Source organism: Lepeophtheirus salmonis, chromosome 8 (genome assembly GCF_016086655.4).
Source record: "Lepeophtheirus salmonis chromosome 8, UVic_Lsal_1.4, whole genome shotgun sequence".
NCBI lineage: Eukaryota > Metazoa > Arthropoda > Copepoda > Siphonostomatoida > Caligidae > Lepeophtheirus > Lepeophtheirus salmonis.
The window spans coordinates 26,942,719-26,968,850 of NC_052138.2; the positions used below are offsets into that span (position 1 = coordinate 26,942,719).

The 26,132-nt window shown below is 31.1% G+C and overlaps 1 protein-coding gene across 1 annotated transcript in view; it reads left to right on the top strand.

Annotated features, from left to right (window-relative positions):
• The first annotated feature begins 9,963 nt into the window (after positions 1 to 9,963).
• The window catches only part of LOC121123089 (uncharacterized), a 35,270-nt gene continuing 19,101 nt past the window's right edge, over positions 9,964 to 26,132 (top strand). The window contains exon 1 of the mRNA XM_040718173.2: positions 9,964 to 10,211. Coding sequence (XP_040574107.1) covers positions 10,130 to 10,211 — 82 coding nt within the window. The 5' untranslated portion in view covers positions 9,964 to 10,129. The remainder of the gene's footprint in view (positions 10,212 to 26,132) is intronic.

A 26,132-nucleotide genomic window follows, 5' to 3' on the forward strand; every position in this document is an offset into this window, starting at 1 on the left:
AAGGCCATTATCGAGGTTGATGTGGGCTTTATTGAAGATTTTAATGGCCAAACATGTGCCAACATCTTTACAAAGTTTGGTTAATGTAGCTCCCATATTTTTCGGAATTAAACTTGAGAAAATTCCAGATTTAAAATATCTAGTTTTTAATTACGCACCTGGTATTAGCATAAATAATATATTTACTTCATTTATAGATATTTTATACAATATACATGAAAGTAAAGTCCTTCATTTATATAGATTAGTTTAAAATCAAAATTCAATGTAATACCATTTTGAATTCATAATACGAAGAATCAACCCATGAAAACTAATTAAAACAGATGAAGGGAAAATACACGTATCTTTGTTTATTCCAAAAGCTGATCATCCTGCAGAATTGTGATGTTTTTCGATTAATAATATTATTTATTCCTTCTTGCAAATCACAAAAGTTATACTCCTACGAAAATAGGTATTGTTAAGGAGAAAATAATTTATAAGAACCTTCAAAACTGTGGTTTCCAAGAATCAAAACTTGATACATTTATTATTGAAACACTCTGTATATCGAAAATAAACATTCATCATATAAATGATATTTTCTTTATCATCGAAAATCTTTGCATGGGACACACAGTTTTGGCGTTACTTTAATATTATTTTCTTCTCAGCATTATTTTCGTAGGGAATTAAGTCATAAGATTTGTGATTTGCGGCAATGAATGAAAAAGTTTCTTGTCTAATTATAAAGGAATTTGCCATTAAGTAGCCAAATAGTAACCAAAAGGAAGACAAAATCTCTTAAATAATTGCAACCTGTCAAGTTATAAACCTACCTTTACGCTCCAAAAGAGTTTGAAAAGTAAAAACAATTTTTTTAATCTCTATTTAGAAAATAAAATTGTACTCTTATGCATTTAAAATAACATCAACTCTTGCTTTCTTCAATCTAGAAGGACGTTCCATTAAAGAAATAAGGGTATTTCATTATTTGACCATGATATAAAATTTGAATATTTTGTGAGTTGATACAATTAAAATCAATTAATTGAAACCTCTGATCTTCTACAAATATTGTAGTCAATTGTTGTGATAAGTATCTCTTATCTCTTACTCTTGGATTCGTATACTAGTACATTATCAAGGGGAAAAAGGGTCTATACTGAATGGTCCATAAAAATATGAACACTTTGAATTTTTAACTTGAACAAGATATAAATTATTAATTAACAATATAATTTCAACAAAATTAATACTGTAAATAGATGTATAACTAAGGTTCTCTTAATCATTAATGTAGCCGTCCTTAGCTTCCAGGGGTGGCAGAATGCCTGGCACCCGCTGTGGTTGTAAGCATATGTCATGGCGTCCCAGTGCTGGTTGACAGTGGCATTGGTGTTCCTCTGTTTGGATTACGGACACTGCAGGCCTTCCCCTCTGCATGCACCCAAAAGGTGTTATGGAGGGGATTGACATATGAGCTGTATGGAAATTGAAAGTGTCAAAAAAAGAGTTCAAAAGAATAAAAAATACTCCTTCAAAAGAGTCTTGTAACGGTGAAGATTTTTGGGTACTAATTTCAATCTCAAAATTCGTATAAACTAATAAATATTTCATAGAAATTTTTTTTACTATAAAAATAACAAATTATCTCATGTTCAAACCCAAAACTCATGTTGTTGAGATTATTTATAATAATGAATACATTTTTTCTTCATTCCTTATATCAAAAAAAGAATATTTTTCGTATTTTAACTGATATTTATGAGTGCAAAAAATAAATTTCTGTTAATTAATTATGTAAAATTAAATGGCGTAAATATTATATTTGTTCAATATTTAATTATGTTATTAAATATGTTTTAATTTTGAGAAATACTTTTCACCTAGTTTACTAATCTCATTAAAAAAAGGATATTCACTAAAAAATATATTTACTAATAAATAATAGGTATGTTAAGAACCTAGAGGGCACCACCACAAGATCGTTTGTATGCAAATTAAGTAGTTCGAAAATATGATTCTTTTTTAAACTAGTTCTTCCCAGATTTTTTTATTATTGAATTAATTAATTATTATAATTGTTTGATATGTTGAATATCATTGAAATGAATACTCTATATCTTAAAGTTTCGATAAAGTGTAACCTATTTTTTTAATGTAACGTGTAGGTACAACAAGATCCCTGCTACATAACTATCTAAAAATCAAATAACTTTGTAAAGTTAAAACTACTTTATTTCATCATTAACATTCTGTCTCCAAATTTTTGTCCAAATAACTATAATGTTTTTCAACTTCCGAGCCTTTCCAGTTGATCTGACGATTATTTGAATACATTTGAAATTAATATTAGTTTTTTATTCATTAATTGCAAAATTTCATCATAATAGATATATTATCCAAACCAAAAAATCCAAGTACCTAATTAATTTGTAACTATAGTATTAAATATTTGCATTGTTGTGTTTTTTATAATGATATTTTCAAATTTCCAATGCCATCTAGGCTTAAAATATAGTACACAAACAAATAATAATGGAAAGCTTTGCTGGTGATGAAAAATGTAAATCATTTACCAAAAAAAAACTGCCATTACTCCGTCAATATCCAGCAAATTAATGTAATTTTAGTATACATCTTTCAACTTAAATGACATAACAATTTTACTATAAAAATACTATAGTATGTGTTTTTGATTTTTTATTAACACAAATATAAAAAAAGATCAAAATCAAATTAGTAAATCATAAAAATGTAGGATGATAAAAAAAAAAATTAATTTAACCTTAGATTTAACAAATTTAAATGAATTTACTTTCTCCCCATTAAAACGACAATAATTGTATAATATGTACTTTTAAAAAATTCAAATGCGGACGCCCTAGCTATCCGATTACTAGATTTAGAACTTTTGAGCGTTTTTGATGCATTTTTTTTTATCCAAATGGGGAAAAAAATGCTTAATTTTTGAAAAATAAGCAATCAAAATATTAAAATTAAGGAAATTGTAATTTAAGAAAATTAAAGTTTAATAACGATAATGTAAAGTAATTAGTGTTGTTTTTAATTTATCATATTTTATTGATAAATCTTACTATAATATATCGACAAATCAAGATTTTTGAAAGATTTTCATGTGTTTATTTTTCTCTTCGATCAGTACAGTAGTTTTAAAGATACTAAAAGACCATTTAACGTCCATATTAGTAGGTGGAGCAAACTTGTAGATGGCGAAATCTTCAGGAAGCTTTTTAGAATGAGGCATATCATCTCACTCATCTCATCACCACTGATTATACGTCCAACCTTTTTTATTTTAAATAGAAGATCAATATTTTGCAATTTGGTGCAAAAGATAAATTTTCTCCTTTGTTGCAGGATTCAAAAAAGATTATAGTACAATCAATTTTGGTCTAAATTTCCACTGCCTGCAATTGGCTATTGCCCTAATCTGGTTTCCTCTCATATCCGACAATGTAAACATAACATTGATTGCATAATAAACATAGATTTACTTCCAAATGAGAGCCCAATGAAGGAAGGTTTTTGTTCGTTGATTTTAATATAATCACAAATTATATCTCGTTCAAAATAACCCAAAATAATGTCGCTAAAATTATTTTCTTTTGAAATGTATATTTTTCTCCGTTCTTGAACTCAACCGTGTATTTTTATCATTTTAGTTTATATTTATGAGGGAAAAATGAATAACATAGCAGGTTAAGTGATTGAAATTAATTCATATATCGATAGATTAAAATATATACCATAAGTACAATTCGAGAAAATGACACTGCAACATGATCCACGAATTTTCATTCGTACACTCCAAGCATTTGTACATCTCCTGTATCTGGAAGTGTGAAAACTGCTATTGACTAGGTCTAGATTAACATATATCAGGATTCCAACTGTTTCCATGGAAGAATAGCGCCAGTGATATATAATATATGTCCCACCGGTATGTAAAAATACAAGAAACAAAAATCATGCTGGTCTCCCAGACCATTTGAAGAATTTTCAGGAAAACAGCTTAGCTGTTATGAAGTTTTATTAGATCACCTGCAAAGAGCCGTGAGAGGAAACAAACAAACAGAAATCTCACTCAGTATATAGCAATGATGCCCATCCTCAATTATACTGCGAGTCCAACAAATGCTTACAGTTATACCACCCGAGCAACCCTCATTGTTAATCTTTTCTTGGACTTGGAGTAACATATAGGATCGAAATCGTAGTAATTAATGCCCATATCATTACTTTACACGGAGTGGGATTTGTGTTTGCTTCATTCCTCTCGCGACTATTTACAGCTATTCTAATAAATCATCATGACAGCTAAGCTGTTTTCCCCCAAAAATTCTTTAAATTGTAAAGGAGATCACATATATTTTCTGTTTCTTTTATATTTACATACCGCTGGGAAATAAATTATGTATCACTGGCAGTAATCTTTTTACGGAAAGAGACTTAAGTATGGAATCCTGATTTATTTAAATCCAAGTATAGTCAACAGCAACACTTTTCTGAGCAGATACATTAGTTATTACTTTATAATTATATGTTGTCTCCTCAAAAATGAAATAATAATGGTAACTGCTTTAGAAAATAAAAAATCCTGTAAAGATTACCTACTCCTGGTATATAGACCATGTTTCAGACGGTTCTAGAACAATAGGCCTAAAACATTATTTCAACAAATGACAATGTACCGAAGGTACATTTTGCCAAAGGACCATTTGGGCGATCGGATTTTGGTTTTGATATCATAACCATGATTCTTCAACAGTTATGCCCCCTTTGAGCAAATTATGATCATCATTGACGTCTGTCAACAGAACATGAGCAATGTTCATGCTACGATTATTTTTCAAAATTAAGCAGTTTCTGTGACATTCGTCTCATAGCCAAAACATTCGTGAAAAAAAGTTATAGTACGAGCCAAATGATATCTCAATATCTTCAGCAACTTAGTCATTCGACTATTTTCAAAAAATAAATTCTTCATTACTTTAACGTTTTCAACGTAATTGGCGTCTAGAGCGAGGGATCTTCATCCCCATTTTGGAAGAGTTTGTACCGCTTAAAAATATTATTTTTTAATGAGAACAGTTTCACCGTATGCCACTGTTAACATTTCAAGTGTTTTTGGAGTATTTAATTTCGCTTTTACAAAAACTTTCATACATTTTCTTTAATTCATATTTTCCAAACGCAAAAAATCACAGAACACTCAAAATACGTATTACAATTATGCCTCCCACAAACAAAATAAGCATATTATATAGCTTTCAGCAGTAACTATATGTTCTTTTTCGAATGTACTAACATAAAAAAAAAATCTATCGTACAAATATACATTGTCTGCATAATTTGAATAGTCACCTTACTGTTTGAATACACCTTGTATTTAATTTAATATACAATTTCATATCTAAAATCAATTCAAAAAATGGTATAATAATTAAGTATTGTTCATATGCTTTATATGTAATATAGGTAAATAAATTAGTCTTATTTTGCTTGACAAATTTTTCTTTTTTAAATTATATTCATTAATGATAAAATTTGTCAATTGTTCACTCAGGGTTTTATTTAATTTTAATTACTGCCATAGTAACTAACAATCGTGATATATTTTAATTAATAAATAGCTTACAGGATTGGAGATAGTTTTGTGTCAAAAAATATTTTTGTAACATACATAGGTGGTAATAAGTATCCGGACACATTTCTAATTGTGTTTTTTTTTTCAATCGACTGCATTTATTTACATAGCTCTAACTTACCTGAAAGTACTGTCCATAGACAACAACTTAAGTTTTATACTTAATCTGTTCAGCTTTACCATGAAGAAGCAAGAAAACAAACAAAAAGTCATTGTTTGAGTCCGACAGAGTCCTGCAATGAGGCTAAGGCAATAATAAAAATCAGGTCCATCAATTAAAATCCTGACATATCATTAGCTGTTCATGCTCGTAGGATATATATCAGTAGGATGACAGTGACCAGGGTCATCAAGGACAACCTGGGATTGAAGTCCTATATCAAGGGAAGGTGTCACATTCTTACCACCAAGATGAAAGACATCATGTTACAAAGAGGCAAGAAACACCGCCAAATCAAATTCAACAATCATAAAGCCATTCAGTAATGAGTCAAACTTTACTTTTGATGATTCCTACCACCTAACGAATGGTTATTGGCTGGCCGAGGACAGATATAATGTTCCTTCTGTGATGAAGGCCAAGTTCTTGTCCCTTATAATGGGGTTTGGCTTGATCACAAGTAACGTGAATGTCATACTGGCTCACACTTTTGACCACTGTCTCAAGTTGACCTCCTCAGTGTACTTGGACCTTCTCATGACATGGCTGAAGCCACATAACCTCTAAATATAAGGTCCGTGTAAATTCAAGATTCAACACCTTGTCATGTTACCAAAACCGTCATGCATTACCTCGACAGTCAGTACTACGTCGTTATCAAAGCTGAGGAGTTAACTTCCAACAACCTTGATCTAAACCTGTTTGATTTTTAGTTCTGGTCAGAGGCTGAGAAGGAAGGTAAACGAACATATCCATAGCTCCTTGAGATCGCTGAAGCTCTTTGTGAAGAGGAATATCCTCTGCTTCAACAAGATATATGTAATAAAGCCCTGCTCAGCCTTTATGTCCCGTTTACATTTGATGATCATATTGAATGAAAACACCCGTAATTATTAAAATCTAAATTTCATATCTCATAAATTTTGTTTTAAAATATCATCTATTATTATTTCAACTAACAAAAAAATATTTAATTAGAGGTTAAAGATATTGGGTTAGTAAGTATAGAATTTAGAACAAGGATTTTTTTTTTTAAAGGAGTGAATTAAACTTAATCATTCACCCACTTTACCCGCGCTATGAGTTGGGGAGTGGGCTACAGGCTGAAAAAGAATATAACACAAAATGTTTTTAGACTAAATACTACTTATCTAGTTGAAGAAAAATAAAAACATGAGCGTTGCTGTGCTCCTATGACCGCTAGTGCGAATTCACACTGATTCCGCATAAGGAGGCTAAAATAAAATAAAAGCCCACGTTTGGGTATGGCAAGTGTGTGTTAAAATATGTATATATAATTGGCTCTCGCCCCTAGCTATAAAATTTTATTTACAAAACTGTGCTAAAATTTACTTTTATTTCTCTTCCCCTCCATCACATCCACACTAGTGAGCTGGGTGAGAGATAAAATGAATAATATCCCCTTTGGGAATACATCAATTCCCTTTAAAAACAGAACATAAAGAAATAAAAAAGAAAAAGAAATATTTTGTAACTTTAATATAACTTAATTTGAAAAATTAGTTACTTGTTCACATATGTAACTCACTTCTTTACCCGCTTGTGAATTGGGGGAAAGGGGAGGAGACCTAAATGTAAGCCCAAATCAGTTATTCTAAAACCCCGGCCTCTGCATCATATTACAATCCATTCTGTATAGAGCATGTAAGGTTGTTTGGACTTTTAGTTGTATCCATTTAATGAACATGTGAGGGATGCCTAGAGCCTTATTTAGGTAAGTATAGGCCTGTTTAGACATTACTCCTCTCCAATTTATTACAACAGGTATTACAATTATATCATTGTGTTTATACTTGTCACCGAGTTCAAGATGCACAATTATTGAATTTTTAGACTCGTCCGTCCCGTACTTATCTCTTTTCTCTTTTTCTGGATCCGCAAGTGCATACGCATCCAATACAATGGTCGGATCCGCCACGTAAACCTTGTCATCCTTAAAAATTATAATATCTGTCTTCAAGCATGATCCCTCATGCGGCACAACGTTACCTTCCTGGGCTTTTAATCCCCTCTAGCTCAGGAAGCTCACAATCATTTTTTGAATCAGATTGTGTCTTTCTGTCTTCCCATTTTTTAATTTTGGACATGTCCGGAGGATATGAGCCAGGGTTTTTACTTTTTCCAGGCATAAGTTACATTTATTGCCCCCTTCCAGTGTCTTGAATCTGGACTACTTTACTTTAGTGCTGACGGACCCGGCCATTATTTGCACAGCAGGGACAAATTCTTTGTCTGAAACATTAATAATCAGCAAGAAAGAAAAGTTTTGATGTATTTGTTGACTTGACTCTAGCCCTTTTTTTTCCTTTTTTTCTACTTTGAATAAAGTTACTTTCTATACAACTCGGGGATCTGATCACTGGAGGACATGATAACCCCCCTGCCTGGCCCTTCTTTAACTCCAGCATAGGTATGTTATATCTGCAGACCTCTATGATGGTTTGTCCATTCTATCCCGTAGTGCCCGAGCTCTGCCATTTGCTAGGGTCCGGATGAAGATGAGAAGCTTTTTCACCCCCAACCTTCCATCGACCACCCGAGCATGGTAAAACTCTTTGGTAGTATCGTGGGACAGTCCTACCCACTCTCTTTTTGATCTCCTGATCAGGAGGTCACACCCCTTTATATCTGTAAACCTGCATCTTGCGTAGGTAAATGGGTAGTTTGGACGAGGGATGAGATTATTCCTTAAACCTATATATCTGTGGAAGACACTGAGCTTACTGACCTCAAGGTTTCTTATCCCATCTCTCAGCTTAAATATGTTGGCATAGCTGACTCCCAACGGCGAGTAATGCACCCCAAGGTGCTTATACGTTTCATTTACTGCCATTAGGGTCACGCTCTGGCCATCTATGACCAGTTTAGTGCCTGCATCAATAAAATAGCTATTTGTTTTGGAGTTATGGTCAATGTAAGTGTACCCCCACTTTTTATGTTTGTATTAAGGCCTACTTCCTTTCATTGACCCAAGAAAACGTCACAGATTTGCTGGAGGCTTTTAGCATCCTCTGCAACTAAGACCGCGTCATCTGCGAAGAGTTTAAATATAGATGACTTCTTAGTCGTTATTATGTACGAGTAGATCATATTTATGAATGATGTACATACACGCTCACGGTTCTACTTTTATCTCCTTGTCGTAATAAATAATAACTGAACAACTGTTAGGAAGAGTTTTCTTCAAACATTACAACTTTCTTCGGATAATTACTATTAATACTTGTGGCATATGGTCAAGAATAATAATAATTATACTTTGATACTACATCATTGTGTTCCTTAAAAACAAAAAGTACTTCTGTCGTTTAAAACGTACTTTCATTATGGAAGAGTGAGAAAATATCTCAAGAAAAGAAGAATTCGTTTGTCCTGATATATGTACAAGTTAGAAATTACGAGTAATTGTTGTATCCGCCCTTATATATTAAGTGCAGTCAAGTCTTCGGATGTTGAAGAGGATCTTGCCCTGGCTGAAGGCTAACTATCCTGAAAATAACTATGAGTAGACCCAAGACGGTGTCTCCTGCCATACTGCATTGAAGACACCGAACTTCTGCAAGGAACACTTTGCTGACTTCTGGCACAAGATATTCGTGCCCGCTTCCAGTCCTGATTACAATCCCCTCGACTTCAGTGTGTGGAGAGTCTTAGAGACCAAGGTTTGGAAGCCATCACACAGAAATATGCAGGAACCCAAGGCCAGCATCAAGAAGCAATGGGCCAAATATCCCCACCGATTATATTGTGGCAACTTCCACCTAGCCTGACCTCGTGGGGAGGCTGTGATAAAGGTGCATATGCAATCATTCTTGCCAAGATTGATTGCTAAATATTTTACAATAACATTTTTCATTATACTTTTCTAATAAAAAGTTCTAAAGGTTTTTTGTTTGCTTCTTGATCGCGGAAAATTTCCCTCTCGCACTTTGTACAACCACACATAAAAAAGATCCGTATTTATCATCATCCTTTTACTTTCATTTGGTGGTTGGTTATTCTTTTATTAAATAAACAAAAACGCAGACATAAAGAATAGGTAGGACTTCACGGTATACATGACAAACCTACGCGTGAGGGGGAAAAACAAAAATTTCTACTTACGTCAATCATTTTTTTATTTATTATAGTTATATTATTCAAAGCAATTCGATTCATTTTTTGTTTAAAAATTGAAATCTTGTCTTGTGTGTCAATGTTAGTGAGTGTAACGTATGATTCAAGGTCGTTTAATTAGCATTACAAATCCTTCCCTTAATTTTATATTTCCGGTGGTTCCAGCTACGTGATTGATGAAAATGAAATTTAGACTTTTTGTATTTATTTTAGTGGATTTGTCTCTGTGTACATCAGCTGGTCTATTAAGTAAAATAGGTAAGATTTTTTTTAAATAATTCAGTGTTGTTGCTTTAAAGCAACCTTTTTTCTGGAGATCCTAGGGTTATTTTTTGGAGGGAACAGTTCATTTTGCCCAAATATGTGTTAATACTTTTATTGGAAAAAGATCTTTCTTGGAATTTCTGACAAACTTTCTTTAGGAAATATATTTATTGACAACCATCATAACCTCGTGGGGCCCTATACGATGCAAAATAGAGCCCTTTTGCTCCGTGGAACTTCAATTGGAACTACTGTTAAAAATAAATTTTTCCTTTGGACATCTATGACTGTAAACACTAGAATTTCAGATAACTTTTTTTAGAAAATATATTTCAAGACAACCTTGATAACCTTGTAGAACCCTAGATGATACAATATGGAGCCCTTGTGTTCCACATAAATGCAGTTGACATCACTACTTTAAAAAAATAATTCTTTTGGGTATCCATGACAGTATAAATTAGACATGGGCTAATAACATGAGTTCTTATACTACATATCTGGAGGAGCACAAGCTCCAATCGTGCAACCTGAAGTAGGGATAAACATCAATTTGTATGACAAATTCATGTTGGAAAACTCATATGATCTTTGTTCAACTAGAAAGGAGTAATAGTTTGTCGTTGTTGTAGTTTTTTAAAACATCACGTGGTGTTTTATTTAACTCTTCCATTTTGGGTTACCATATTAAATCCCCACAAAATAAAAATTTTGAGACAAAAATGATGGACTCACTTCACGCTCACATCTCAAAATCAAAGTAAATTTTTTTTTAAAGTTTTCTAAAGTAAATTGTCGAAAAATTATTGAACTAAATTATTTAAACGGATACATTTGCCCTTCAAAAATAAAGTATCAACTTCGGTTCGTGTTTGTACAAGATTATGTAGTATCAGCATTAAATATTTATTTAATAGATTATAAACTTGTAATAATTCATTCATTATGGTAAACAAGTGTGTTTATGTTAGGTGTCGAACTGGAGCCGATAGAAAAATAACTTCTGGCGTTAGACTACATCGATTTCCTCTAGGTACTTTTGTCTTATACTATTTTGCCTCAGGACATTTTGGCTTATAGCCATTTTACATTGTGACTGGTTGTTTTTTTTTTTTGCTCAAATTAATGTTTCTTTTGAACTTTTTAACCAAATTATGTAATTTTTATTACTATAAACCCCTTCAATGGTTGCTTTTGTCAGAATAATTATGGAATTACGCCCCAAAATTTTAATACATACAATCGAAATTTCATTATATAATGAGTTCGAACGAGATACAAAATATGTAATAAAATTAGTATAATAAGAAAAATAATCACTTCTCATTATTAGTTAATAATTATCATTAGACATGATGGATTATTCATATTAGAAAAGCCACATGGATTGACGAATAATAATAATATGAGGCCAGAACATAAGTACATCATTTTTCAAACAGAAAATAATCATTTAATGCGTTTTATAGATATAAACATTACATATTTTGATACAAAAATTCAAACAATTTTAACCAAAAATAAACAATCACAATCTACTATAAAGCTCATTTATTTATATATTAAGGCGAAATTCCTTGAGGCAAAGTGGCTTTAAGGCAAAATGTTTAAATTGAAAGTACCGGACACCGGAAGATCCATGGAATATTTAATTTTTGGAAAAGCCTACTCACACCTTGTAATTAGGCATTTGCAATTATTCATCTCATTTTTATAAAAACCTGTACATCAGATGTATATGATCACTCAATCAATATTTGAAGTGCATCAGCATAAAAACAATATTGAACAAAAAAAAAAGAGAAAATTCAAATTTATTTTTGTATTTTATATATACATACGGTGCGTGGACAAAACACCAACGTTCAAAACGTCGACCAACAAAGTGTTGAATCTACAAAACATCGAATAGGCTAAATATTGAGTAGACAAAACGTCGACCGACAGAGCGTATACCGTAGAATATAAAATAAGTGGGTCTTCCAAATGTTATTGTGATATATCCCATTCAGACATTTCTCCCCTTAAATATCCACCACCACTCCTATATAAAATACCAGTAAGGGCCCCTCCGAACCCCTTTACAAAACCCGAATGTTGGTGCTAATTTCAGGTACTGCCATGCCTCAAAATAGGATAAAACCCATTGCGACTATTTAAGCAACTTCTAAGAGCCCCTCTAATCTATATTTACCACCAAATGTTCGAGCTGTTTTCGGCTATGGACTGATCCCAAAATGGGATGAAACTCACCTCCAATATTAAAGCAAACACTGAGAGCCCCTCACAATCCCTCATTTAGATCCCAAATGTTGGGCTGTTTTGGGTTTTTGTTCTATAGTTCACGACAACCTGTGGTCCCTGGATTAAGTTGTATGTTTTTGGAGGAGTTCCTGACACTTTTTGAGATTGCAGAAGTGGTTTTAATCTGTCTAGTGAGGCTGTTATTGCACAAACCTCATAAAGGTAAATTTTGGGATGTTAGAAGGGCCAAAAAATTGATGGCTCCATATATTTTATGATATTCTTTTCATATACTCCAGAAACATTTCCTACCCAAGAAATTACTCACCCCCTTCTTTCACAGGCCACTCCTAGCATTTCAATTATTATCAAGGAAGTTGAGGCTGCTTTCAAGTACTGCTGGTTCAAAAAAAAAAAAAAAAAAAAAAAAAAAAGCCTCAAATTTGGGGGTGCATATGGGAACACAATATTAAGTAATAACAGTGGGTTTAATCCCATTGAGTAGCCCGGCAGTACCCGAAATAGCCCCGAATTTTGAGGTATAAATGGAGGTTGGTGAGAGTTTTTTACTGTTAGTTAAAGTAGGGGTGGTGGGGTTAATATCTTGGGCTGAAAATGTCTGGAGTGAAATGTCGTAGAAACAGTTTTTCATATTTTGAATTGTAGTATTTTCCGGTCGACGTTGTGTCGGTCGACGTTTTGACCTACTATCTATACATACATACATCCAAATATTTTATGGACATATTTGAGGCAATTACAGGGTTTCTGATCAAATTTGTGGGATGAGTGGAGATACTCACGAATGTTAAGCTTATATTAGAACCTTTTATTGATTTATGAGACTAAATTTGGTCCAATAATGCTTAAGTGTGTATTTTACATATTTGAATCATGTAGATGTATTGTATTCACATTTCTAGGATGCCTTAATATACCCATTAATTTTATCTATACATAGTTTAGAGCCTTTATTTGATTAAAGAGACTGATATTGACCCTGTTATGGCCTCTTTTAAATATAATTTTAGCACCTTAAGAGTGCAACTTGCGACTCATCGTATTTAATGACCGATTAATTAATGAGTATAAAAATACAGTTAGCTGTTTAAAGATTTTAAAATGAATGTAAATTCATGGATAAATTATCTATTCTATTACTTTTTTTAACCTCTCTCAATTTAAACACTTGTGTCATTTTGTTTAACCATCCAAAGAGTTGTGGAAGTAAATGTGATGATATATTGTTAATTGCTAAATTAACCAGAGGGGATATAGCCTCTCCCCCTACCTAATTAAGGAACTTTTGCTTTTCATGCGATTTTTTTTTCTAAAAAAATCATTTTTTGTCAATGGATATGAATTTTTGAAATTAAAAAAAATTAATATTTGAATTTTTTCCCCAAAAAGTCAATTTCCTAGCGATAGCTATGAATTTTTGAATTTTTTTCTTCAAATAATTTAATATTTCTAATTTAATTTTTTTTTTTTTTCAAAAAACTCAAACGTAAAATAAAAAACTAAATATTTTGGTTCCAGATTGCTTTTATGTTGACGTACCACTAATAAGATGCAAGTTAATTGGGACCATGTATCAATGAGGTTTATCTGACTATTAAGCTAAATACTCAATTATGGTTAACTATAATGATAATGTCAATTGAAATGTCATACTTAATGAAGAAGTGAGATAAACTCCAATCTTTTACAATAACCAGGGATTCTTATTATGACGACAGATCTGTTTAGACTAAGTGTCGGAACATTCGAGATGCATTATCTTTTAGTTGGAGGTATTATGAGTGTAACATAGTAGTTGAGTATTTGCTCTAATCACGTCTATTTTTAATATCTCCTGTACTTGAAAATTGCTGCTTCGCTTCTTATTAGTAGAACTTTATCATTAATTAAGTATTGTGCATAACAAAAAGTTATAACTCTATAATCGTTTTAGCATAACTTGATTAAATATATGTAAGCTGATTCGGAAGCCAAGTTGCACCATAGTTTTTTTTTCTACTTGGGCCATATATTCGATCACTATTTGAAGTTATATTATTCATAACAACATAATATATAAAACTTGAGACTCACGAACCTCTTTCTTTATTTGACACTCCAAAAAGAAGCAAAATAAAGATCCAAAATCAGTTGGTACTAGAAATCCAATTCTGCGCAGCTATTGAATTATAGTTATTGAATTTTTTGGAAATACCGGGTGTACCCTAAATACTCTAAAAAATCAAATTATACTGATTTATAACTCTTAAAAATTAATAGATATCATTGTAAAAAAATTTGTGATAAATGATTGGTTAATTTTCAACAAAGTTTGCTTAAAACATTTATTGGTCATTTTTCAAATACGAGAGAAAATAAAATAAAGAGATGTAAGAAATTTCTCAGTTTGTTGAAGTCTGGAACGTCTCCTAACCTCTCGCTTAAGTGATGCTTAAGTTATTTATAAAGCAAGCTCTATTTAACCTCACAAAAGGATCGGATTATGCTTAATAAAAGGAATGATTCGCCTTGTAAGATCTATTAGATGCAAAAACCAGAGTCAATGATGTTATAGATGTTGATCAGCCGTTCCGGTAAGGTGCACCTTATCTTTGTACCCATGGTTACAAAACTAAGAATATTGAGGACGTGGGTACTATCTTTGATAAAAGTTTCCAGCCATGTGCTTATTTGGGCTTCAGGTAAGAGATTTATACATTTTAATAGAATGGAACTAACTCTAACACGTGTGCAAAAAAAAATGGCATGATCTGCAGTAATAAGCTAAAAAAAGTGCAAAATGTGAGATTGTGTAATTAGTTAAAAAACTATATTATATGTTTAGTCTGTCTTCTCAGATATTAAAAGAATCACATTTGACATTTTCATAGATTAGAAAATTATTTAGGGAGCACCACGAAACTCAAATCATCATTTGAGTCGAGTTGAAAAACTGTCAAATTAAGTAAATTCAAACCTAGTTGATAATTAATTGTTCAAAAATGACACATGGGTTTTAAAAAATAGCTCGTGAACATCTTTGATTAATACTACTGGTATTTCCTTGAGAAAATAGCCATTGGCTAGAAGCCAAATTTTGCTTAAACAATATTGAAGATAACTCAGCCAGAAATGCTCAGTGTTACCCTCCGTGTTTCATGATCCCACTCACACATAGCTACTTACTTAATACATAGACATTATCTCCTTATTATTGTAAAAATAATAACAAAACATAATCAATGTGATTTGATAAGCCAGGAAGTCCTGTAGCTCATTGTTAGACCTTATTTAAGGTCAAATTCTTTTTTTTTTTTTTCAATTTTATATAAAGTACTTCTTACTTTTTTCTCTTTTTTAATATGAGTTAAACTAAACACCTGCAAGATTTCATTCATTTATACAGTGCTTCCTGAAAATTATAATCTTTTTTCCCCCTTTATACTATATTGCTATATAAATCAGGGAGCACTATTTACCATGCAACCGGCGACGTGTTTTCATTGATTCATAAATTATTTTTTATTCGCTAGATGGGTCTTATCTTGAATCAATGTTACTTTTTAAAGACTTTTTCACAGGAATTAGTATAAGATCTTTTATAAAAGAACAGACTCCATTCAGTCAGATTTTATCAAATGCCCTAATTTCATTAATGGAACATCCGTCTTGATTGAAGGAAGCAAAATAATTTATATTTTTTTATATATACTTACAAGTGCAACTTCACTTTATTAATTATGATGATGAAGATATTCATGGAATCCTAATTATGAGGGGTTTTTTTATAAAGCATTGATGGTGGGGCTCAGCCATGTATATGGGCTAAACCCTTCCTTACAAAATATTTATTCTCAAACTGACGTAAATAAGGAAATTTTTCAACTATGTATAAAGTTGCCTTCTCTAAGGCGTCCATCTTTTTACGACCTGAACCTGAGGACCGTTTTATAATGTATTTCAGATCCATTCAATCCGGAATCGCCTTGTCAATTTTGATACAGAGTTTGAATACATACACCAACAATGGAGTAGATTATTTTTTGGGTACATGAACCTGAAGCATATCGAAGACCCGTTGTCCTAGATGTTCCTACAAGGATATATAATTTCTCGTTTAAAAGCTTCTACACTTGTTAAAAGATTCTGCATTTTAATTGGTCCCCGCGGAAATATTTAATAAAGTGTTGTCAAATTAGTCAAAAAATGTATTATCTTTTTTAAACAATTTTGTTCGCCAAGTTTGTTAAAAATGTATTTTGTCAAATTTGAATCTTTTAAAAAAGCAGAGATTTATCAAGGGAAAAGTTTTTAGTAACGACTCTGATCAGAAACCTGTTATATTGAGAATCATCAAGTCCAATTTATAATTATCAATTACAAAGTAAAGATTAAGCCTAATCACCTTCATGTTATATAATTAATATATCTTACTATGAATTGTGAGTCAAAGTACGAATGGATTAATTAGTAATGATTCCTGTAAATATGAATAACTAAACATAAATGAGAATGTAGGAAAAATGTTCCTAATTGGTTCGATAACCTTTACGAAGGCTTAATTAATATTAAAGAGGAAAGCTCAAAACGAGAATTTCTTAGAAAAGGTATTACTGGGAATGTAGCATTCCTATAAACAATAGAAAAATGATTATATAGATTAAAAGAGGTCTTTAAGACTGTCACTCCTTCGGACTGTCAGTGCTATAACTGACTGGTTGACCACTGATGAGAGAGACTGAACTGAGACTGAACAAGACGGGACTACAGTCTTCAGTCCTCCATAATGACCAACGCAACGCCAGCTATCACAGTCTTACGACAGCACCATATTGTAATCACCATATCAGATCTACAACCTGTATTTCAGAAGAAAATCCGGATCCAAGCCGTCCATATTGTACACGCAGGGTCTTAAATCATAGGACAGGAGTGGCATTATTCCTATTTTTGGAGGGGATAAAAAATATGACCAATTTGATTATAATGTGTACCACATGTAACCAAACTAACTTTTTAAACTGGCAAAATTTACGACAGTTCTTACACGAGTAGTTTTAAATTTGTATTTTTTTTTAATTCATGAAATATGCAATGCTCAATATTTGAATTAAGAATAACTATTTAAATTTCTAACACTTGTTAAAATTTCGTAAAATTAATGAAAGTGCTGAATATATTTGTATGAGTTCAAGGCTTTGGTAAAAAAATATATATAAATATATTTAAAAAAAGTTAATTTTGACAGTATTAGTTTGGGATCTCTTCGTGATATTATTATTTGTTATTAAAATAGATAAAATAAAGTAGTTCCTTTTTGACAAAAATATTTATAATTTATGATATTTAATATTCATTATTTATTAGAAATTTTGATTACAATTGTGATACATAAAATAAAAATTTGTCGTTCGAAATATAAGAACAAAATTTCATCTTTTTAATTACTAACTAGACTGTTGCATGGGGATATAATGTTATTTAAAAGGAATTAAAGATATGTCTATAAAATATTGAGTATAGAAAATCCCAGTTCACTAACGAATGTTTCTTTCTTAACATTTTGTAAAAGAATAAGCTACAGGGTGATCGTAAATTTTTGCCAGACTTAAGTGCCAAAATCCTCTTTCTCTCAAACCTGAATAATTTCAATAGTTTCTTCGATATAACTTACTTTTTATAAGATCGAAAATTAAATTTGGATGTACATACCTTGATCATTTGACTCTCCACGTATAACACCCACCAGGACCCATGAACTCTAAGAAAGGGTACAACAGATCCCTTAACTGTTAACCCGCAATATCCTTAATCGTTATACATATTTACAAGGACTCCCACTTCACTTTTTAACGTTGTTATTGATCCAAGGACTTGTAAATTGGTTTAATATAAAATTTTTGAAGTAATTGCATTAAATTAATTCTACATTTTGTTGGCATTGCCTACTTATGACTTCATATGCTTTTCCCCATTGATTGACTTGATTAACTGGAATGAATATGCATATTTTTCAAACTTCGAAAATAAACAAATTTTGAGTCAATTTTGTAATTTATTCCAATTATATTTTCTTACAAAACTGTTTTGAAACTCGATGAAGTAACTTACATCCAACCTTATTCAGTTTGAATAAGACTATGTATGTATTAGGATTTCCTTGGATTTCTAGAGGTTTTACATCTACAGAAACCCCCTTATTAAATTAATTCATAATACTAAGCGGGTGGTCTATTGAAATCTGAACACTCACTAATACAATAATTAATTAAAGTTGAGTGTTTGAAATAAATTTAAATTTCGATATATTAGAGCATAAACAATTAATTACAAAATAAAACAAAGCTAAGCTTTTTAGTTTACGTATAAGTCGAGAAAATGACACTTGACGTGATCGACGAATTTGCAGTCAGTTGTCTCAAGGACGGGAGTCAATGGCGTCAAGCAAGTCCAAATCTTAAAGAGTAGAAGAAGGGCTCTGGAAAGAAGGCCAAACTGCACCCGTACAAGTCAAAGAAAAACAGCACAGACCAATTACCTCCATTCCATGAGGGACGGGGGTGGAGAGACCACTTTTGACACCAGCAATGAAAAAAAAACATTTCCTCTCTAGCAAGACTCTTTTGAATGAGTATTTTGATTTCTTTTAAACTCTTTTTTGACCGTTTTGGCTCCCCTACAGCCCTAGCGCCAAAAATATCAACTACAGCTTGAGAACCAGGCTAGATGTCCGTCATCCTATCAACAAAGCCCTAAAAGCCACATTCAGCCAGTGCAGAGACGCCATGAGAGATGACTACATCTGCAGCGGGTACCAACCCTTCCACCACCGCCTGTAAGACATCGTGGACGTTAAGGGCGGCTAAGTTAATTATTAAGAGAGCTCAGACACACATCTATTTATATTATTAATTTTGTTGAAAGTCTATTGTTGATTAATGACTTATATTTTGTTGAAGTTTAATTCAAAGTGTTCAGATTTTAAAGAACAACTTCGTCAGTCTTTGTGGTGTTTACTTCTTCCTCTGAGGTATGCATTATTGCCCATCTTTGGTGTCAATTGTTTTAAAAATGATAAAAAAAATTGTATAAATGAATGCAAAAAAGAAATATATAAGAGGCAGCAGATATTAACAAGGTCCTCATTCAGGTGTACCATATGCCTTGTTTTTCCCGTTCTCCTCAAGCTCTTGTTTTTTTTTTTTTTCATTAAAAACAATTCAACTACAGCTAATACATAAGATGTACTTTGGAGTTTCTGTCTCTGCGTCCTACATGGCCGCCATTGGGATGCCATTACTGAGACAGGGAAATGGATTGGCCTCCCCTTTGAACATATGCTGCATTGCAAAGTCAAGGTGTGAAGATCAGGAGAAGAGTGAGGCTAAAAGTGTTTCAAGTGTGTTTTTGTAAATTTGACTAAATGATGTTGCAATTAGTCAGACTTGGGTAACCAAATCTCCACACAGGATACTCTTAATTGAATCATGTTAATGTTACTGGGGCTTTTATTTTGGACCACTCTGTACTTATATATGTAGGATGTTGATAATGTTAGCTGTGAAAAAGTTACAAAATCTAAAAATATATATTAAGAACTTCTCACGTATTATCAAAAGTCCATTTTGAAAAAAGATAGAGAGAAAAAGTACATTGTACATGGAACATGCAATACAAAAATCGTGTTTAATGAGGTCTTGATGTAATAGTAATTAGGTCGACCAATATTCTGGAGGGTATATAACAATATATACTCGTATTTACAAATTGATGTCAAGAGCTTATAATTGACTTCTTGTTGATATATATCAATAAAATAAATAGCCTATAGCAGTGGTTCTCAAATCGGGGTAGGCGAACCCCTAGGGGTATTTGAGATTTTGACAGAATAGTTTACAAGTGTAACTTCTTTTTTTTTTAAATAGAAAATTTAATATTTGATTTTTTTTTTTTTTTGTTTTTTTTTTGTGAATAGCTATGGACTTTTAATTTTTTTTTCAAAAAATGTAATATTTTAATTTCTTTTTCAAAAAATTATTCAATTCAATTTTTTTTCTAAGAAATTTTATAATTTAAATATTTTTCAAAAAATGTAATATTTTAATTTCTTTTTCAAAAAATTATTCAATTCAATTTTTTTTCCAAGAAATTTTATAATTTAAATATTTTTCAAAAAATTTATTCTTATGTGAACAGCTGTGGATTTATATTTACTTGCAAAAAAACTTAATTTTTTGAGAATATATATGTATTTTTGAAATTGTTTTCAAAAAATTTAATTTTTTGTGAATAATTTAGAATTTTTGAATATTTTTTTAAAAAGCTGTGGATTCTAAAACTTTTTTTTCGAAAAAATTTAAAACGTTGAAAATTTTTTTCCCTAAGAATTTTTTTTTGATTTTTTTTTGCTACAAAAAATCAAAAACCAAACCCCCTCTCCAAAATATAATCCTGCGGACACCCCTGTCACGGAAGCTAAAAATGCTTTGTGTTTGTAAAAATATTACTTGGGTTAAATAAATATTTTACAAGTGGTACATCACTTTAAAAAAAAAAGGTTGAGAATCCCTACAACAAAAAGTTTTACTATCGGATTAAGTAGTTCTTTTTTTCTTTTCTTTGTTCAAACTACTTATTCAGCGATTTTTTTATTATTTAATACATTGATTATCATTGATTTGAATACTATTAGTTTATTTAATTTTTATTAATTTTCAATAGATTTTAGTTAAAGTAACGTGTTTTACGTATTTTGAAAGTTCCCAGCTACATACCTGTTCAAAAACTTAATAAGCTTCGTGAGTTACAGCAACATTATCTCGTCATTAATATTCTGTTATGAAATTTTTGCCCCGGATATGTTTGATATTTTTTTAATTACAGAGTCTGTTTGATTGATTAAAATAATATTTTAACACATTTGAGTTATATTTTAGTCTTTTATCGATTAAGTGGCCAAATGTAATCATGATAAACTTGATTGCAATAGTCATCATTTCAATTGAAAGAGAAATTTTTTAGTATTAATAAGTATGCGTTGGTTTGACGATGTTTTCAATTTTGATGCGCTAATTAGTATTCAAATAGACTAAACAAACAAATATTTATGAAAATTTGGACGATTGCGGCTAATAAAAAGTTTTAATTTTTTGCCAATAAAAAATGCAGACAGCACCACTGAAGGAGAAGATATGTACTAAATTATATTACTAGATAAATTGCATACAAGTGGTGCTGTGTATTTGTTGGAAAAAGATTTTTCACTTGACCTCATAATGTAATTTATCTAGTTGTAGAATTTAATTCATATCTTCTCTTTCAGTGGTGCAGTCTGTTCATTTGTAACGTCGCTATGACATTTACCTATGCATTGCAACTCTGAAGTTGTAGTATTACATTTAATATATCTACAGGAACAAAAAATTTAAATTAATTATGACGGGTAATTTTCTTAATACCATGAAAGATCCACACCACTAAAAGATTGCAAATGAGGAAAAGTGCGATTCAAATAAATAAAAAAACACCTTTCATTCAATTTTGCAAAATAATTGAATTAATTCTACCTTGCTCCTAAATTACTAAACAATATTTATATATTATTTGCAAGGTGGTGTGAAAGTCTGTAGTTTGTTGTTTAAAAAATGGTGCTTGCTCAGAAGAATTTTGACAGCCTCTGTAGGCGAGAAACATACGTACATGTTTGATAATTTTACACATCGTTACCTTTATTGTATCAAGCAACCTTTCCAACCAAAAAAAACACAGAAAAAAGGCCCAAATCCTCTGGTAGTTAGCCAAATAAGTCAATCATACCAACTGGCATTAAAATTTACATAGTATTTTTTTCGATACTGTATTATAATAATGATTAGTAATATTTTATTAAAAGATTAGTTATACATTTGTGTTTGTTTATGATAGTCAAAACTATTTTTTTGGAATCGGAGTATACGTAGAGAATAACTTATTACTTTGTTTATTTCTCAAAAAGAATATAATTTGTAATGGACATGACGTATCAAGCGAGATGAGAGAATCGACAGCTGACAACAAAATACATAGAGTATTTCTATGTTAACGAGGAAACATCGTGTTTAATGAAAATGTTTTTTCTTTTTTTTAAATCTGAAAAATAACACTCATTAAGTTAACTTTATAACATATGTATTTTGCCTGTGTGTCCCAAACTATCTTTCGGTGATTTGTCAGTTCGTCAAAATCTTTTTCCACAAATGTCCACTCACGGTTAATTTTATCTACCAAGATGTTTTATAATTTGAAAACAAAGCTCATAACTATTTTTACAAACAGATTGGTCATATAAAATGAAAATATATTATGAGCTATCAATGATTCAGAGCGTTTAAGTAAGAATATAATAAATCATTCTGCGTTGGATTCATAAAAGTTCCATTAATGGATCATTAAATTATTTAATATTGCACAACGATCCACGTTGTACATCAATCCGATGATATTTTCAAAGCTTCTTGCCTGAGTTATTTTTAAATGTTTTTTTTTATTAAACAAATTATTCGTATAGACTGAGGGCAGATACATCCCTTCTTCTAGAAATTATATTCAACTATTCGACGACACTCTAGTCATACTATGAGATAATAAGGCTGAAATTTTTTATGCAGGAGAAAAAAATCCAATTATTATTTGATATCGTTGAATATTCTTTAGCTATTTTGACCTTGGGCTATTCCTTTACTATCAATAATTAATATTAAGATGTTATCAACTTATAGTTCATAAAATAATGATTGAATTGGACGTTAATCAACCAACGAATGAAACCTTCTTCTTTTTTTTTACTAAAATGAACTCTATTGAAACACAGACTAGAGACAATTTCCCCATGATTCAAAGTTATTTCACTCTTAAGTAACGTTTTTGACCTTGTAAATAATGTAGTTTAATGTAAATGTTGCAATATTTTAACTGTCATAGTGACAAATGTTTTTTATAATGAATGATCCTTGATAGACTATAAACGTGGATAATGAGTGACGACTCTGGCCATTAATAAAATAACAAAGAAATGAGAAATTAAAAATACTCCCTAGAAAACCTATGTGATATCATTGGAGCTGTTAACCGGTAGTAAAGTGGAGTCTGGGATCGTCACACAACCTCATCGTATAGAATACCTATTTTATTTCAAAGACTTAAATTGGCTGCAATGTGGTATTTCAAATAGTTTCACACTTTTATTGGGACAATCAATTTTGGCTATTTTAAGTAGTGTAAGTCACTGCACCTCCAAAGGGTTAATAATTAATTTGTTGATAAAAATAACGATAATTATTCGTTCGAAAAATACAAATATAATCTAAGCTCAAATTTCAGAAAAATCATTTCTAGTTTGATTTTGTGTTGATAGGTTACACCTTGAATAAATAGGTTAGTTTTTTTTTCTTCATATTTATGCTATGGACAATAAATCTTATTTACCCCAGTTTTTTGTAACTCTTATTCCAATGTAGGTATGAGGTAATTTTATATATGATGGTAATTTATAACAACGCTTTACGATAAATTGTTTAAAGTATGCGTACACGATAGATATGGAGCATTTTAGGCTGATTATTTGTGGGGTTAATAGAAAACAATAACCAATAAATTATTTTTATCAATTGAACCATTGACAATTTAGTAAAAAAATCACGCAAAATTTATCACCCCTCCCTCCATTTATACCAATCCTCTTGATCCATTTCTTAAAAGATTGGATTGATTTAGAATTAATAATATTACTCACACTTGAAGGTACTCCTCTGAGGAATGGAACAAACAAATATATTAGATATTGTTCAAAAATAATATTAAGCGAATTTATAATGTATTACTATTCATAATTAAGTTTGAAGAAAATACGAGCAATTTTCCTTCATTGCAATTTTCTCCAGGGCAATCTTCGACGGGCTGTTTTCTGCGCATGATAAAATACTAAAGTATGTTTGTACTCCATAGCCCGGGACATAAAGAAATTTAATTTAATTCTGAACTCTTCTGCTTTATATAAAAGAAAAATAAAGACAGTAAAATTCTTTGGATTATTGTCGATGCCTATTGGTATCTATCTTTGCAGTTTGCTCACTTTTTTTTATGTTTAGAGAAGACAAAATATCCAAGTTGAACTGTTATTTGGTCATTTGTCATATTATTGTCAAAAATCCTTTATCTTATTCTATCCTTTTTTTTTTCATTTCAAAATCTTATAATCTCCTTCTTTTTTAAAGTGTACACAGATGAAGGTAGGGGATAATAAAGGTGTGCCGCTTAGCCTCTGCATTCTGATTGGCTGAGCTAAGTGACGTCACAAATGCTGTATTCACTCAGAAATGAAAGCAATAATATTAATATAACAACATGAGTTGAGAATGGATCAATGTGGTGGATGATATAACTCTCTTCAATGACATCTTATTAATTTATTCAGTTTTATTTTGGGCATGCAAATGCTTATTTGTAATTGTGATTGTTGTCAGGTGAGTAAAAATTCCAAAATCCTTGCTATTATTAGTTGTATTACAAACTATTGCAAGCAGTATGAAGGTGGGAAATCTTTAGAATATTTGATTTCCCCGAGTATTATTCAAGTATTTACTCAAATACAATCTCTTTCTGGAGATAACAGTAAAAATCACAAGGCAACACATCATCTTCAGTTCTGTTAGCAAGATAAACTCTAAATTAACATAAATAGCAAATTAAGATCAAGTTGTAAGTTTATTTTTTTCACATGAGCATTTTATGATAAGAAAAAATAAGTTCTACTTATTTATAATATATAATTGATTTCTTCGCTATAATGATTGTTTTTTTTATTATAAAACTATACCTAATTTAAGATAATGGTGTATATTCCTTATCTGAAGAAAATTGGAAAATATTCATAAAATGATTAGATGCAGTTGTTCAAACTTACAACTACAACCCAAATAATAGCAATAGTTGTCTACCGTATTATATTCATAAACGTAGATATATGTCCACCTATTTTTTGTATCTTTCATACCTACAAGGGTATAGTATGAAAATAAAATAAAATTCCCCCTTTATATCGTACCAGGCCTAGTTTGCAAGTAGAAAATCTTACATTTTGAGTTGGATTCCTTGTAATCTTAGAGGAAAAATACAAGAACGGGATAGCGTGTTCCACACATATGTGACGTCATTAAAACGTCCTTGCTTACTTCTGTTAAATTATAAAAGTAGTGAGCGACACACCCCAGCACCTTGATATTCTTAAAATTTGACGTTCTTTATTCTTAGTTGAAGATGAAATAGTCGTTTGTTTGTAAAAAAGGTTTTTTTTTAGAAAATTGCCACCATGGACTTGAAGACTATTTTCTTTAAAAGAACCGTTTTTGGAGCCTTAAAAGGCTACATGAATAATTCCAGCCAATCCATTCATTAATTTGGGCTTGATTCCCGGACAAACACACACATTTGCATGTAATATATTTATCATATAATGTTCAGTAAAAAAGTACTCCCGCCATTTCCATAGATAATAAATCAATCGACCCTAAGTATAAAAAAGCTCATTTTTGGTTGACCTGGGGCTTGTATAATTTTTGAAATACACCACCCAACCCGCGGGCTTATAGTCAATTAAGCATGTATATATAACTATTATAACTAAATTAATCTTGG